At 59.3% G+C, this 15,621-nt stretch overlaps 1 protein-coding gene across 6 annotated transcripts in view; it reads right to left on the bottom strand.

The window, feature by feature from the left end:
* Positions 1-15,621, bottom strand: part of IQSEC1 (IQ motif and Sec7 domain ArfGEF 1) — a 284,272-nt gene that overhangs the window by 104,839 nt on the left and 163,812 nt on the right. For 3 of the 6 annotated variants that reach the window (XR_012060810.1, XM_072941955.1, XM_072941953.1), the window contains exon 1: positions 14,184-14,283. The exons of 1 other annotated variant lie outside the window; for it this stretch is intronic. Coding sequence is in view for 3 of the 5 variants with exons in the window: in XM_072941955.1 (XP_072798056.1) it covers positions 14,184-14,260 (77 nt within the window). In the remaining 2 variants the exon portion in view is untranslated. Of the gene's footprint in view, positions 1-14,183; positions 14,286-14,853; positions 14,905-15,621 lie in introns of those variants that run through there. 2 more of the 6 variants (XM_072941956.1, XM_072941948.1) reach the window with 2 other exon arrangements.

The raw sequence follows: 15,621 nt of genomic DNA, 5'->3' as shown, positions 1-15,621 counted from the left end.
TCATCGTCCCACACACCTTCCATGCTGGCTCTGTGCCAGACACCAGGCACGGCAGGCACTCGGCAGAGAGGGACAAGTGGCACTCCTGGTGCTGGAGGTTATCTCAGAGAGTGTTATTTCAGGACCAGAGGCTCAAGACTCTTGTGGGGGCCCCTTCCAAGTCCCGCTCATCCTGGAGGACACTCCTGGCCCGTCACCAAAACCCTGGAGGGCCTGGGCCCCCCTTCCTCACGCCTCCTCTTGGCTGCATCCACCTGGTCCATTGCCTTTCCAACAGCATCGAGTCAGGGTTTCCCTCCCCCTACTTTACAGACGGGGAAACTGAGGCACAAGGATGGGTGCCGCTTTCTCAGCTCCCAGGGTGTCGCTGGCTCCCTTGGCTGGATGGGCTGGGGAGACTGTCTGAGGGTTTAGGAAACCCTTGGGGTGAGTCCGCGGGCAAAGAGGCGCTCACTCAGCGGCCCCACCCAGCAGGGCCAACCCATGAGCCACCTCCCACACTCTCCATCACGACCGCCTTCTGCATCCCTGGCAGCCCCCACCCCACGGCCATCACTCTGGTCCAGCCTCGCACCTGAGCTGCACACGGCCCCGCCCTCACTCCCCACCGGCCCAAGGGCTGATGGGACGGCAGCGGAAGCCGTCACATAGCAGTGCCTGGCGGGGTGGCCCAGGGGTGTGCTGGGGCTGCCCCGCCATCTCCACCCTGCTCCCATCAGGTCCTCTCTCAGCCTCCCAACAGCCCTGAGGGGTGGGTATCATTATCCCCATTTTACAGATGAGGAAACTGAGGCTCCGAGAGCTCTCAGGCTTCCTGAATGCTGATGATCTTCATCAGTGACGGTGGCTTGTCCCTGAGAACGGGGACAGACTCCTGATTCATCTGACTCCTTTGTCCCTATGTGTGTCATCTCTCTGAGCCTCAGTGTTCTCCCCTCCAAAATGAAAACAACGTCCCTCCCCTCCTGGCTGGGGCGAGGAGTGGGATACGGGCCGTCTTCTGAAGGACAGTGTGAGCTCACATCAGCATCATTTCAAAAGCCCCCGGCACCGCGGGGCATGTGTGAGGGGCCCAGTGACCACTGTCCCTCCTCCCTCCGTAGGAGGACACAGGGCCACAGCAGGAAGTGGTGGTGGCGGGAAGCGGGTCGGCGTGGAAACGTTGACACCCTCCGCTGTTCCCTCTCCCGGGCCTCTGCGGAGAGCTGGCCGGCCCTCCACCCTCAGCCCAGTGACTCACATGGCCCCCTGGGGGTGAGGTCACCACCGCCCAGGCGGAGGAATGGACACATTTGTTCCTGGGAGATGCTGACCGCGGTGAACTTGGCCCGCGGGGGCTCGCACTCACTGAAGGGAGGCAGCAGCCGCGCTAGGGAGGGTGATGGGTGAGGACCCCAGTCGGGCGGTGTGGCCCTCCCCTGGGGGCCAAGTGAGGTCAGCGAGCTTCAGTCCAGCCTCCAGGCCCAGCCAGGTTTGTCAACTTGTCTGGTGAGGAGTGCCCATGATCTCAGGGCTCCAAACATGCCCGACTCCCTCCTCAGACTTCAGGGGCTGTCCTCGTCTGCCCGTCTCATCCAGGAACTAGGAGTCCCCCACCCCTCCCTGGCGGTGAGCTGGCAGCGGGGGTGTCTTTGAGACCAGACATTGGCCCTCTCCCTGCTGGCCCCTCCAGTGGGCACCCTTCGGCCGGTCTCCCCTGGTCTCCCATAGGGCTGCTCCAACATCCAGCACCCCCACCTCCTGACCTCGGTCAGGTGGGCAAAGCCCTTTCCACCTGCCATCTGCACTGAGCTTCCTGAAAGTGGCCCCCCTCCAGCCACCCGCCTCCGCAGGGCTTCCTGGGCCTCCAGGGGCCCACACCTGGGCTGGCTGTCCCTCCCGCGCCTGCAGAACGATTCTTCACTCTCTGGGCCACGGACCGCAAGACCAGGCTCCCTGTCACCCGGTGGGTGTGGCCAGCGGGAGGCCCTGGCAGGTGGAGGAGGAGGGGGTCGGGTGCTCGCTGCCCCTCCTGTGCCCGCTGCAGGCACGGTGCCCGGTGGGCTGCCTCTGCACACAGCTCTTTCTGGGTTCTTGTAACTGGTCCTGCCCCAACCCGGCCGGGGCTGGTCAGGCCCTCCCCCACTGCCAGCCCAGGTGCTGCACCCTCTCCTATAAGCTCCCTGAACCCCGTACCCCGCGCCCTGCCCCCGCACACAGCCCCATCATGGCTGGCACGGTGCTCTGACTCCTTTGACCCCGCCGTTCCTGCCAGGACCTGATACACTACCCTTCAAGGGGCAACTCAAAGGCCACCGCCTCCAGGAAGCCAACTATTTATTTGTTTGTTCCTTCATCCATTCAGGAACACACACCCTCTGAGCACAGTATGAAAAAGACGGTGGGGCCCAGCGGGGCGAACACCCCGCTGGAAGGAGCGACCAGCGCCAAGCAGGCAAGGGAGCCAGGACGCCCCCGGCAGCGACCTGTGCCCGAGGAGGAGGAGCAAAGCGCAGCTTCCCGTGCTGAGAACCTTCCCTGGTCCCCCCTTCCTGCCCCCGAGCCCCCGCTCCCCGAGCCTGGGCTGTGGCCCTCATCCTGCGGCACCCGAGGCCGTGCCCCCCGCCTCTCTGCTCTGCGGGCCCGTGGGAGGCGCAGGAGGACATCCGTGTGGCTCTGCTCTCCGCGCACATTATCCGAGCCAGCCCCGTGGCGACCTGCGCCGCAGCCGTCCTTATGGTCTCCCTTCTCCACACACTCACATGCACCACGGGTCAGACCCCTCGCCCGGGGTGCCACCCAGTCCCCGCGCTGCCAGGCTGACTCCAAAGCCGAACTCTCCCTGCTTCAGGCTGAAAGCAAAGTGTGTCACTGGCATTTGTGTCTGCGGACGCTGGCCTCTTCCAGGAGGGCCCAGAGCAGGGCCCAGCACCAGGCAGGCGCTCCACCAGTCAAAACTCATGGCCGTCCTGCTTCTTAAGCAGCATGTACCTTGTAAGGAGGGGGCACGGGGTGTCCCTATCTTCCAGATGGGAAAACAGGGGCTGAAGGCTAGGAGCGCTGGGTCACAAGGGACTCCCGTGGGCTCTCAGCCCCCAAGCGCAGCTTAACCTGAGTTCTGCCATCTTATCTCAAGCCTAGGAGGCCGCGGAGGGCTCAGGGGGAAGGTGGGGTGCAGAATCCAGAAAAGAGCTTCACCAAGTCCGCGGCTGGGGCACGAGGGCCAGTGTCCAAGCCCCCAGCAGGGCGTGCAGGGAGGAGGCTGTGGAGGCAGGGGCAGGGCCAGGACCGGGCAGCAGCGGCTAAGTGGTGGCCGGGGAGGGGGCACAAGTGATTAGACTCTGGGAGCATCTGCCAAGCAGGGCCAGCAGGGGCGGCTGACAGTGGGGAGCCAGCCGGTTAGGGTTAGGGTTAGGGGGGTTAGGGTTAGGGCAGGGGGAGACAGTGATGCCTGCGTTTCTCACCCGAACGACTGGGCGGACGGAGGTCCCGGTGACGGTGATGGGGACCTGGGGATGGCGGGGGGGAGCAGGGATGGGGGTGATTGGGGCGGCAGAGCGGGGAGGCCCACGACTGGTCTAAAGGGAAATTGTCGCTCTGTAGCAATGAGGGCTCTAGTTTTTCAGAAGTCAGAAAGCCAGCCTTTTTCCTAAAGGCTCTTGGGTTATAGATGTTTGCAGTAATTCAAATTTAAAATCCCATGTGGGCTAATCCCATGCATACCAAATAAAGTACATCTGTGGGTGTCTGGCCCACAGGCCACCTCTTATACCCTTTGTTCCTTCTCACCCAAGATTCACTGAGCTGCCACTGCCTCCGGGAAGCCGCCCATGATTGGTCCAGCTCCAGAGATGCCTGTGCCTCCTCACAGCACTGGCAACGCCAGACTGGCAGTGACTTGATGGTGGACGTGGGTTTGCCTATGAGTTTCTCAGCCCCCAGCAAACAGTCTGGCTGAGAGGAGGCCTTGGTGGCTGAACATCTGCCAAACGAATGAACAGCGCTCTCACCTGATCCTCCCGCCGTTCACTTTGCAAACTAGGAACTGAGGCCCAGGGAAGGGAGGTGACCTGCCCAGGGTGGGGTCTGGGTCCAGGGCCTGCTTACTGGCCAGCCTGCTGGTCAGCTGCCTCCGAGGCCAGGAGGGCAGGAAGTATGGTGACAGCTGCATAATGTTACCCAGCTTTGCCGCCTGAGGGAAACACAGGATCCTGGGCGGCTCCCGAGGGTCGGGGGGGGGCACCCCAGGGCCCTGGTGGCCACCAACTGGCATCAGGGCAGAGGCAGCCCCTAAGACTGGACACTGCTGCAGGCGGCCTGGCTGTGGCCAGAGGGAGCCCCGGGGGCAGGGTCTGACATCTGCCGTCAGTTAAAACGACTGCCAGCACCCCCCCCCAGGCTCTCTCTTCTGAGAGTTCGGACCCAGTTCCCTCTGCGCCCCAGGACGGCAGTCAGTGCCAGGGACCTTCAGGGTTTATGCCCAGACCTGCCACGGAGAGAAATCAGACGGCAGAGGTAAGAGAGGTTCAGCCCAGTTCCCAGCGCTGGACAGAGACGGAGTCTCAGAGGCGTGCGGTGACTTACCTAAGGTCACACAGCCAGGGAACGGATCTGGGACCTGCACGGGGCCCCATGCCAAGACCTGTACCTTTCCAGGGTGCTGCCCTGCCTGGCTGGGGTCTTTGCAATCCACCCCACACCCTCCCCTCCTTCAGCGTCCTCTTCTGCAAAACGAAATGTTCTGTGAGCAGCAACCCCTACAACCTCCAGGGAGACACATCTCACCATCGTCCGATACTAACAACACCCGGTGCTCACTGGTGCTTCCTGGAGCCAGTGCCCCAAGTGTGAGGAACTCATGGCTCCTTAGACCCATCGTAGAGGCTGGTTCTAGTGTTTCGTCTTCAGGGCGAGGAAACCGAGGCACAGACAGGTTCACGGACACGCCGAGGGTTACACAAGTGGGAAATGGAAGAGCCAGGAGTTGAAGCAATTTCTGCTCCCAAACACATACCTTAACCACTCTGCACCACGACTGCCCCAGCCTGGCATGGAAGTCCTTCTCCAGGTCTAACCTCAATCCCTTTTGCTGCAGGCTGTGCCCTTCCCCAGCTCCTTCTTGGGCAAAGGAGAAAAGCTCTCCCTTTGATCCCCATCTTGTGCTGAAAGGGCTAAACTCTTTGACCCTTGGCTCCCAGCTCCCCAGGTCCTGGCACGCAGGCCAAGTTACCCAGATGGGAAGCCTCCCCGATGGGTGTGGGTGCGCAGGCGCACAGAGGACAGGATGACTGCCCTGTCCTGGGCTGGGCCCTGCTTCCACCTGCCCCCTCTCTTTTTCATTCACTGCCTCCAGGCTGTTTCCCAACACCCAGACCTGTCCCAGGGCAGTGCCCCACCTGAACCTTCCCCATGGCTTGCTTCCATGGACAGACAATTCCCAAGACGCTCTCTGTGGACATTCTAGCATTTAATTTAATACTATTTAGTGTTTCCTTTAAAAGCAACTGGTTTAAAAATTGGACTAGTGTAATCAAGCTTCCTGACCTAACTCCCTGTTAGGAGCTGCAGGAGACAGAGGAACAGGATAAAGGACACCTTGGGGAGAAACTCAGCCAAATTCTGAATGTGGGATGTGCTGAAGGCACACAGCCCAGCTTCTTCAACACAGAACTGCGCAGATGACACAGGCAGGGCGCTTCCAGAGAAAAGGAGACTTAAGAGGCACACGCAGCGCGTGGATCTCGTTAGGCTCCCGATTTGAGCAAATCAATTGTAAAAAGACATTTCTTGGAGACCATCTGGGACAAAGCTGAACGTGACAAACAGTGTGTTGCGGGGGGCAGGGACCTGACACGCTGGCAAAGCCACGATGTCCGGTGCCGGCATGTGGTTCATGGCGGGACTCCGAGCAGCATTCTCCCTGCGTCCGATTGAGTTTCAATTTGTAACCATAACGAGTTAAAAAACAATACACAAAATACCAGGTTAACTGGTTTCTCCCCTGAATATGTTTATTTCAAAAGGAAATTTGATATTGCTCCCTGAAATGGAAAACTAGTGTCACTCGCTGTGAGGAGAAGGTTACCAGGAAAACAAGACAGCGCTATCCGATGTCGGGAGGGTACCGTTTCCTGCCAAGGATGCCGGCGCGAACCCGCCCGCTCGCCTCTATTCCGGGAAGCCCAGGGAGGGGGTGAGCACACGCTCGTCAGGGGCCACCTGCCCAGGAGCACGGGGCTGCGGGCAAGGCCCACGAGGTGCATCTTCTCCGTCAGGGAGGGGGACTGGGGGGGGCAGGCCTACCCCGGCAGCGGTCTCTGCAGCAGAGAGGAGTGTGGTGGGGACTCAGCCTTGGCGGCAGCCTGCGCCTCTCTGCATCACGTGATCCACCTGCTTCAGAGCTGGGGTACAGACAAAGAGACAAAGGTCCAGGTGGCACCGGCACTGCCCAGGGTCCCACGGCAAGTCTGGGCGAGGGGAACCGGGAACAAGAAGACTCCAGGTTTTCTGACCTTCAGCCCAACGATCACGGAACCTCTCCCTTGTTCACAGATGATTATTGAGCACCTACTGTGTGCCAGGCACAGGGGACGAGGAGCAGGGGCGAACAAGACAAAGTCCCACAGAGCTGACACTGGAGGCAGGGGACGGAGGACAAACGCTAAGCAAATGAATGAGGTAACTTCTGATGTTGGTGAGGATGATAAGAAAACAAAGCTGGGTTCAAAAAGAATATGAAAAAGAATATATATATATATATATATACACATATATAACTGAATCACTATGCTGTACACTAGGAACTAACACAACATTGTAAATCAACTATACTACGATAAAAGAAAAAATAGAACAAACAAACAAACAAGGAAACAAAGCTGGAGGATGTGAAAGAAGGGGTGGGGAGGTCGGGCCGTGCAGGATGAGGTGATCAGGGAGGGCTTCTCTGAGGAGGTGCCACCTGGGCTGAGACTCAAAGCACTGAGGCGGGAGCAGGGGGAGAGACCTGGGGGCAGGCGGCACCAGGAGAAACGAGGGCCTAAGCACAGGCCTCAGCAAGTTCTGGCTCTTTTTTTTTTTCTTCAAACTTTAGATTTTGAGTTAACTTCAGACTTACAAAAAAGTTGCAAGAAAAGTAGGAAGAATTCTGTGCACTGTTCACCAGGGTCCTGTGTTGTGTCCCGTTCACTTTATCAGACGCTTTCTCTCTATCCATGGGCGTGCACACACACACATGCACACCTGTCATTGGTGCCCACCTCAAGTCCTTGCTACTTCAGTGTCTTCCTGCAAAACAGAAGACCTTCTCTGACATAATCGCAGCACAGGTTTCAGAGTCGGGACGTGCACACCGGTTCAACACTACTATCTAATCCTCAGATCTTATCCAGCGGTGCCAGCCGACCGACGACGTCCTCTACGGAGAAACAGTCCCTGACCGTAAGCCTCCTTTGCAAACAAGCAGAGGGACAGCACCGCCCGGCCCTCTGGAAGTGGACGATGCAGCCGTGGACCGGCCAGCTCCAGGCCAGGGTGCTGAAGGCTAAAGCAGATGGGAAATGCGCCCGTCCACACACCTTCCACAACAGCCTCTGTATTTTTTTTTTTTAACGGAGGCACCGGGGACTGACCCCAGGACCTCATGCATGCTAAGCACACGCTCTGCCACTGAGCTGTACCCTCCTCCTGGGCTCTGTATTTTTGACCCAAGGGAAAAAGTTAACAAAGTTTGAAAATTTAAAAAATGCCTATAAAAACAGCTCCACACCATCCTGCCTGTTCACACATTACCCTTGGCCCCGCAGGGGGCTGTGGCTCCTTGGAAGTGACCTTTCCTGTCACACAGTAACACAGGGTTGGGAGACACACAGCAGCAGCCTGCCTGCACATCCTATTTTGACATTTGTCTGCTTCATCGCTGAGAGTTTTTGGCGTCCGTTTAAATTCTGCCCCCGAGGCGGATGCCTCCCTTGCCTGCCCCATCCAGCCCTGACCACCACACACCGGACAGTGGGCTCTGCTGGGTGGGCAGAGCGTGTGCACGTACACTGTGCTCTACACAGATCCCTGATAAGCCTGAGGGTGGGTCCTTGTACCCATTTCACAGATGAAGCAAGCGAGGTCCCGGAGCACTTTTCTCTGGCTGCTGTAACAGACCATGGGCCGGGCGGCTTAAACAACGGAAATTCACTGTCTCGCAGCCAGAGGCCGAAGCCTGAGATCAGTGTGTCCGCCGGGCTGGCTTCTTCGGAGGCCTCCCTCCTTGGCTTGCAGACGGCCTCCTTCTCCCCGTTTCCTGACGTGGCATGTGACTCAGGGTTCTCGAGGGAAGGAGAACCATTAGGGCGTGCATGTGTGTGTGTGAATATACACGCTCTATTTGATTATACACACACCTATATAAAAATAAATAAAGAACTGGCTCACATCACCACGGAGGCTGACAAGTCACAAGATCTGCAGCTGGCGAGCTGGCGGCCTTGAATTCTAGCACTTCCAGGAAAGCTTCTAATCCCCATGCCCGGAGCCTTGAGACCCAGAACGGCCGGCATTTCAATCTTGAGTCCAGACACGGGGGAAGAAACCTGGTACCCCAGCCGGAGGGCTGTCGGGCAGGCGCAGTTCCCGCTCACGTAATGTTTTCGCTCTAGTCAGGCTTCCAGCTGATCGGACGAGGCCCACGCACACCGCGGACGGCCGCTGCTTTGCTCAAAGTCCACCAATTCAAACGCTCTCACAGAAACCTGCAGAATGCCGTCCAGCCAAACAGCTGGGTGCCCCAAGGCCGGTCGGTGAGGTGCACGGCATCACCCGCTAGACATGGTCGTGCCTCTGCGTATGTGCCCTGATCTCCGCATCTTACACCTACTGGGTTAGGGACACCCTAGTGACCTCCGTGCACCCTCACCACCTCTTTGAAGGCCCCCTCTCCAACTGCAGCCACATTCTGAGGCACTGGGGGTTAGGGCTTCAACATATGAATTCTGGGAGACACAACTCGCCCCCAGCAGGCCCTGAAGGACAAGAGAATCAGCTCAGAAGACCCCGGCCCGGCTCCTCCCTCCTCTCAGTCCCCTGGGCACCTGAGCCCCCGGGCAGGCTGACCCACCCACCCGAGGGCCGCCGGCACACGGCTGCGGTGCAGACGGCCGCTCAGCTTGGGTTACTCTCATGCGCTAAGTCTCCCGCTGCCGAAGGCAGGACGCGTTTGTCGGGGAGAGCCCATGGGGCCTTGTCCTGGCAGAAGCATTCCCCCGAGTAAAATCCCCACGGCCGTCCCACCCATCCCCTCCCCCGGGCCATCAGCGGGCTCTGGCTGTGACACAGGAAGCCGCCCTCAGCAGAGGGGACGAAGCCTACCGCGCCTGTTCTGCCTGCCTTAAGCGCCCGCGGGTGCCCCTGGCGAGGACATGCTGGTGCCCTACTCGGGGACACTTCTCTCCAACCCTGCGTGGAGTTTGGCTCGGCTGCTGGATTCCTAAACCTTCACTGGCTTCCCCGCTGAAGACACGCTTCTCAAGTCCCCAGACCACGTGGTCGAACGGAGCCCTCGGTGTGTCTCACCCGCGCCTCACCCGGTGCAGCAGAAGCGCCCGAGCAGGGAAAGCCTGCAGGGAACGAGGGGCGTCCGGCACGGCCCAGCACACAGACGCCTTCCTAACCGCCCTCCCCGGTGGCCTGCGGACTGGCCTCCCCCACCCAGGGTGCGGAGCTGCCGACCGCCGGAATGCGCAGGAGCGGGCCAGGAGACTCCCTCGTCTCTGCTGGCCTCACGGGACTTCTGAGGCTCACCACGACTCCACCGGACCCAAGGCTCACACGCCACCGTCCTCGCATCCTCTCCGTGCCTCTTCCGCCAGAAGCACTGCCTCCCCTGTGTTGGTGGGAAATCCCTCTTCATCCCCCAAGACCGTCTCTGCTCTACAAGAACCCTTTCTGACTTTCCCAGTCGAAATGATCGCTCCGTCTCCTGAATAACACCTACACTTTCTTCCAACTCACTTCATTGACAAAAAGAAGACCCAACTATTTACCAAGTTCCAAGTGTGTCCCGGGCACCCTGGTGCCAGGTAGCTTCTCTTCCCAAGCCTGCTGCAGGTTGCAAAGCCCAGTAGAGTCAAAGGCACTCAACTGCCACCCTGGTACCAACCCTAGGAACTCCACACACAGGTACCGGAAGAGGATGCAGGAACATGCCCCGCAGCCCGCCTGGAGTGTCAAAAATGGGCAACCACCTAAATACATATTAACAGAGAAACAGGTGTTTGTACTGTGGAATACTATACACCAGTGAAAACAGACCCAGCAACACAGACAACCCTCACCAGTAAAATGTGAACTGCAAAAAACCAAGTTGCATCTTTTTTCTGGGGTGGCAGGGCACCAAATTACTTTATTTGAAGGAACAGTACTAAAGAAATCTCAAAGAGATATCTGTACACCCAAGGTTGCAGCAGCCTCACTTACAATAGCCAAAAGGTGGAAGCAACCCAAGTGTCCATCAGTGGATGAACAGATAAAAACGTGGTCTAGACCCACCACGGAGTATTAGGCAGCCTTAAAAAGAAAGGAAATTCTGACACCTGCTACGATATGGCTGAACCTTGAGGACATCTGCTGAGTGAAATGAGCCGGTCACAAAAGGACAAACCCCAAATGACTCCCCTTATATGAGGTCCTAGAAAAGTCAAATTCATAGGGACAGAAAGCAGGGTGGTGGGGGAGCAGAACCGGGGAGTCAGTGGTTAACGGGGGCAGAGTTTCAGTTTGGGAAGATGACAAAGTCCTGGAATGGATGGGGGTGGCGGGTGGCACAGCAGTCTGAATGTGCTGAATGTCCCTGAACCACACACTCAAAAATGGTTAAGATGGTCAGTTTCAAGTTGCGTGTATTTTACCACAGTTAAAACTTTTGAAAAAGCAAGCAGCAAATTATGACATCACTTATGTATAGTTCCCAAACACACAGAATGGTCTTTTGTGTCAGCAAAGTGATAAAAACGTGCGTGGGACATAAACACCCCAAACAGGGGCCCTGCTGAGGTTTGGCGCTGGGCCTGGTGTGGAATGGGACTTGACAGCCGTCTCCTATTTCTAACAGTTCCTTTCTGAAGCCAGGCTACGGATGGGTAGACCACTCTCCCCAGTTTCTTCGCACCCTGGGGCCGGAGGACAGGGTTTTGTGCCTCCCACGGTGGCCTCTGGGCCCAAGCTCGAGGCTCTGCAGGGTGGCCATCGCCCCAGGCAGCAGGCAGAGGTGCCCAGAACAATCCGTGCGTTTTCCAGTTGAAATCAGCAGCTCTGCTCCTCTCGCAGCCCCAGCCTCTGGCAGGATGCCAGGATTATTTTGCATGAATTTAAGATTACTAATGAAGAATAATTAACAGCTTCGAGGGAGCCTCTCACACCCTGTGTTTAGAAGTGGTTAATTATGCATTGTCTGCAAAACACCCTTTTCATACTCCCAAGTTTTGGGTCGCTGTTTTAAACAAGGCGGACTTAGGGCAGCAGGAAAAAAGCCCACTGTTCCGTCTGCGAAGCTCCTGGTGTGGGCGGTGCTGGGGCCGTGGCGACCGCCTTTTCCTAAGCCCCGGACGTGAGCCGCCCTGAGTGCTTCCCCGGCACTGACTCCACAACGCCCCCAGGAGCCGCTCCCCTAGCACGTTCCGAAGCCCCGCCGGACGAGGTCTAGCCGTACAGATGGAGTTTCTCGCTCACTGACTGACATGCCACCGTTATTTCTGGACACTAATCGATGGAAAGAGGAGTGACCCCAGCCCCAAGCATCTCATCTGCCAGGGCGCAGTCGGGCCTCCTCAGCCGGCAGCGTGCGGCCTGGCGAGGTCCCAGGGCCCCACTGCCAGGCCGGCCACCCTGGGCCAGCTACTGCTTCTCCCCGAGTCTCCATCTTCTCATCTGGGAAATGGGACAGTCGCATCCTCCACGTCCTGTAGCAGATGCTCGGTGAGCCTCTGCACCACCAGTGCTGCCCCCACCTTCCTTCCTAGCCTCACTGCCTGACAGGTACCCCACACTTCCGCCTCAGCTTTGACCATTTCTGAACTGCGTCAGGCTCGGTCCTACCTCCACATGTTTGTACATGCTGTGCTCTCTGCCAACAGTGCCCTTCCCTATGTGGAAAAATTCTGCTCCTACATTCAGGCCTAGCTCAGATTTGACACCTCCTGCAGGAAGCCTTCCTTGATTTCTCCGAGGCCAGATGGCCTCCTTCGGGCTGATGGTATCTTTGCGCCGCCTCTATTTACCCCCCACCCTCAACGCTCAAGGCTTGTGAGTGGGTCTCTTTCCCTTAGGAGGCTGGGAGCTCCTTGAGGACAGTGTCCCATTTGTCCCTGGGCTACACTCGGGGCTTGAGAAGAGGGCACTGCTCTGAATAAGAACTTCTATGCTGGGTGGGGCCAAGGGCACTCTCACTGGTTGCCCCTGGAGTCCAAGGCAGGGCCTCCCTAAGGACCACGTGACTCCCAGAGGTGACTCTCAACTTGCTACTCCCTCCCTCAGACCCTTCCCGGCCCACCATCCTCTGCTGTGCGCAGCAGGAGGTCCAGCCCCTGGTCCTGGTCTCCGATACCCTGACCCCCTCCCAGCTCCAGGGCCTCTCACCACCACCTGAAGACACCTGCCCTTTGAAAGCCTCTGGGTTTTCCCACGTGCATCTCCCTCTGCCTGGAACACTCACCCTCCCCTTCTCGGTCCAGCCAACTCCTCCAGACACCTCACTGCCCACTCAGCTGTCACCTCCTCCATGAAGCCCCACGTCCAGACCCACTAGTGCCTCCATCAGCACTCTGACCACAACCCCTGCCTTGTCTGCCTGACCCCTGCTGCGTGGGGCCACCCAGTTTTTGTCCCTTCTGCCCTGGCATACGGCCTCGCCTGAGCTGTGGAACAGGAGAGAGAGTGTCCGGCTTGGAGCAAGAGAGACCTGGGTCCAAATCCTGTGGCCACGCTTACTTGGCCGCCTGCCCTTGGGTCTTAACTGCTCAAAGCGGGGCCTCAGTGCCCCTTTTGCAGTAGGGGTGCGGACTGAGCAGAGAGTAAAGTGCGCCCTCGGCGGACACCTAATAACTAACAGCCAGAATATTCCAGGTGCCCTGGGCCCATAAGAACAAACTCCCCGGGTGGCGGGAACGGCTGGTCCCCTGCACGTGCGTAGGGTGTGCCGGGCAGGGCTGGTGCTCATCGGATGCTAGGCGGGCCCTCTCCCTGGCACCCACCCAGGAGCAGGGACTTCCTTTTGGAGGCTGCTTGTGAGACCTCCGGACCCCGCCCCCAGCGGAGAAAGCCCTTGGAAGAGAAAGAAAAGCTCGCACACTTCCCCAGAACCGCTCGCGTGCTGACAGCTGCAGACGCAGACTTCGCCGAGTGCGGAATCAAACCAATGTCCCTCGAGTAGCTGGGGAGCTGCCGCCCTCCCCCAAGGTCTTTAATTACATGCCACTGAAGGTGACCACAGCGGTGGATCCAGGGTGCCCCTCCCGCTGGCCTGGCACTGGTGGTTCTCAGCCAGGGCGTGTGGGTGGACAGAACACACCCGCGGAAGAGACTGTCAGGTTTCCTGACATGGGGGTCATGTCCACAGCCCGCATCATTTCAGGGAGCAGTCCCCAAACGCCCCTACATCATCATCATCAGGTCCAAATCCCTAAGGATCCAGCTCAGAGAGGGAAAGTGACCTGCCCGAAGTCACACAGCAGGGGGAGGGACTTGAGCTCTGGTCTCTTGACTTCCAGGCCAGGGATTCCCCCCATTCTGCACCCCACCCCGAAATAAGTTTCAGATCCCTGCCTGGGATGGAGGCAGTCAAGCGCATTAGTCACATGAGCTGCCGATGAGGTTAGAGGGAGTGGACGATAGCAGGGCCAGGCCGGGGCGGGGGCTGCCCTCCTGTGGGGTCCGACTGCTCAGAGCAAGTCCACCGCAGGGCCGATCCCAGCAGCAAGGAACAATGAAACTCAGCGCCTGGCCACAGAGCTGTCTCGGGTGACCACTTCTCCACAGAAATCCTACCAGTTTCTGGGCTGGAAGGAGGGGGTTACAATTAAGCCGAGTTGCACAGTGTGGCCCACAGCAAAGGCCAGCGGGGGCCCTGCGCAGGGACGAGGAGGCCCTACAATCGGCAGGCGGGGACGGTCCCTCCAGCCCCGCTGCCCCATGGCATGGTCCCTCCCGGGTCCACATACCTTTTATAGACTCCGTGCAGCGGCTGCAGGCACAGGAACTGCCAGTAATCCAGGCAAAAGGCCTTGAACTTGAGCATTTTCGCCCCTCGGGCTGTGGCTGGACCCCCGTGGCACCTCCACCGAGACTGGGAGAGGGGCTGGGGAGCTGAGGGACAGGCCACTCCGGCCGCCCCGGCCCCTGCTGCCACGGCAGCCCCACTCACATGGCCCAGCCCCGCCGGCCGGCTCCTCCAGCACACGCCTCCAATACAAAGAGCAGCGCACAAAAGCCCAGCGACTCCTCGCGGGGCTCGCCAGGCAACCTCAGGCTCAGGCTGCCTCTGGTGGCGGGTGCTTCTCGGGGCTCCCCAGTGGGACCCTGGGGCGAACGGGGGAAGCTCTGGTTGTGCCGAGTTGCGGGGGCCCCGGGCCCAGCATCCTGGGGGCCTGGATGTCTGGGCTCCCGACTTTGGCTCTGTGAGCCCCCTCTTCCAACCGGGCCCCTGGTGGCCGCAGCGGCACCTGGCAGGGCCGTCGCCCAGCCACCTGCCTGGCCCAAAGTGGCGAAGGCCGGGAAGACCTGGGGGTGGGGGTCGCAGGCAGGGAGAGGGCAAGATGACAAACACCGCCTCATCTGCCAGATCGAGTACGTTTAGCGGAATCCCCGTCCGGCCCGTGAGCAAAAACTCACCATGTAGCCACGTGGTGTGGGTGGGAGCAGGCAGCGGGGACAGACTGACAGGGCCCCTGGCGCGGTTGCCCGGGTGACAGGGACACACTGATAAAATCTAACATGGAACCTCGATGACAGCAGCTCATTGGCTGCCGGGAGGGAACTCCCGTGGGCTGCAGGGGGGCAGCCAGCCAGCCAGGGACATTGTTGGTCAGGGTCCAGGAACCACAGGCAGAACGGGTCACAGGCGGCCGAGCGGAACCACCGGGCCCAGCCTCGCCCCCGCCCATCCTGGAAGGTCCAGCTCCCACTCTGGACGCCCCGTGGTCCCTTCCCTACACACCCGCCACAGGGACCTCAAAATGCCTCTCTTCTGCACCACACCCTCACGCAGCACCCCCTGCTCTCAGAGTAAAGGCCAAACTCCCGATCATCCACTGGCCTGCAGTGCCCAGGCTCCTACAGACCATCTGCCTGCTCTGCGGCTCCCGGTGCCCAGACCCCTGGCTCCTGTCAGGTCCCCAGATCCACCTCCGCCTTCTGGGCCCTTCCTCTGCTAGATAATGCCGTCCCCGCTCCTCTACACCCTCCAGACCGCACCTCCAGCCCCCTCAGAGCCTCCCTGACCATCTGAGCCCCCCGCATCCCCCACCCCGGCTTTCTCCCTGGGACACGCCGTCCTCTGCAAGGACCATTTATTTACTTGTCTGCTTGTGTCCTGCCTCCTTCTCCCGGACCTGCAGCACCAGCACCACAGCCCAGCCAGGCTCGGCGCAGTGTCGGGCC

This window comes from Vicugna pacos, chromosome 17 (genome assembly GCF_048564905.1).
Source record: "Vicugna pacos chromosome 17, VicPac4, whole genome shotgun sequence".
Classification (NCBI taxonomy): Eukaryota; Metazoa; Chordata; class Mammalia; order Artiodactyla; family Camelidae; genus Vicugna; species Vicugna pacos.
The sequence above is the reverse complement of the archived record's forward strand: the minus strand, read 5'-3'. Positions and strand labels throughout refer to the sequence as shown.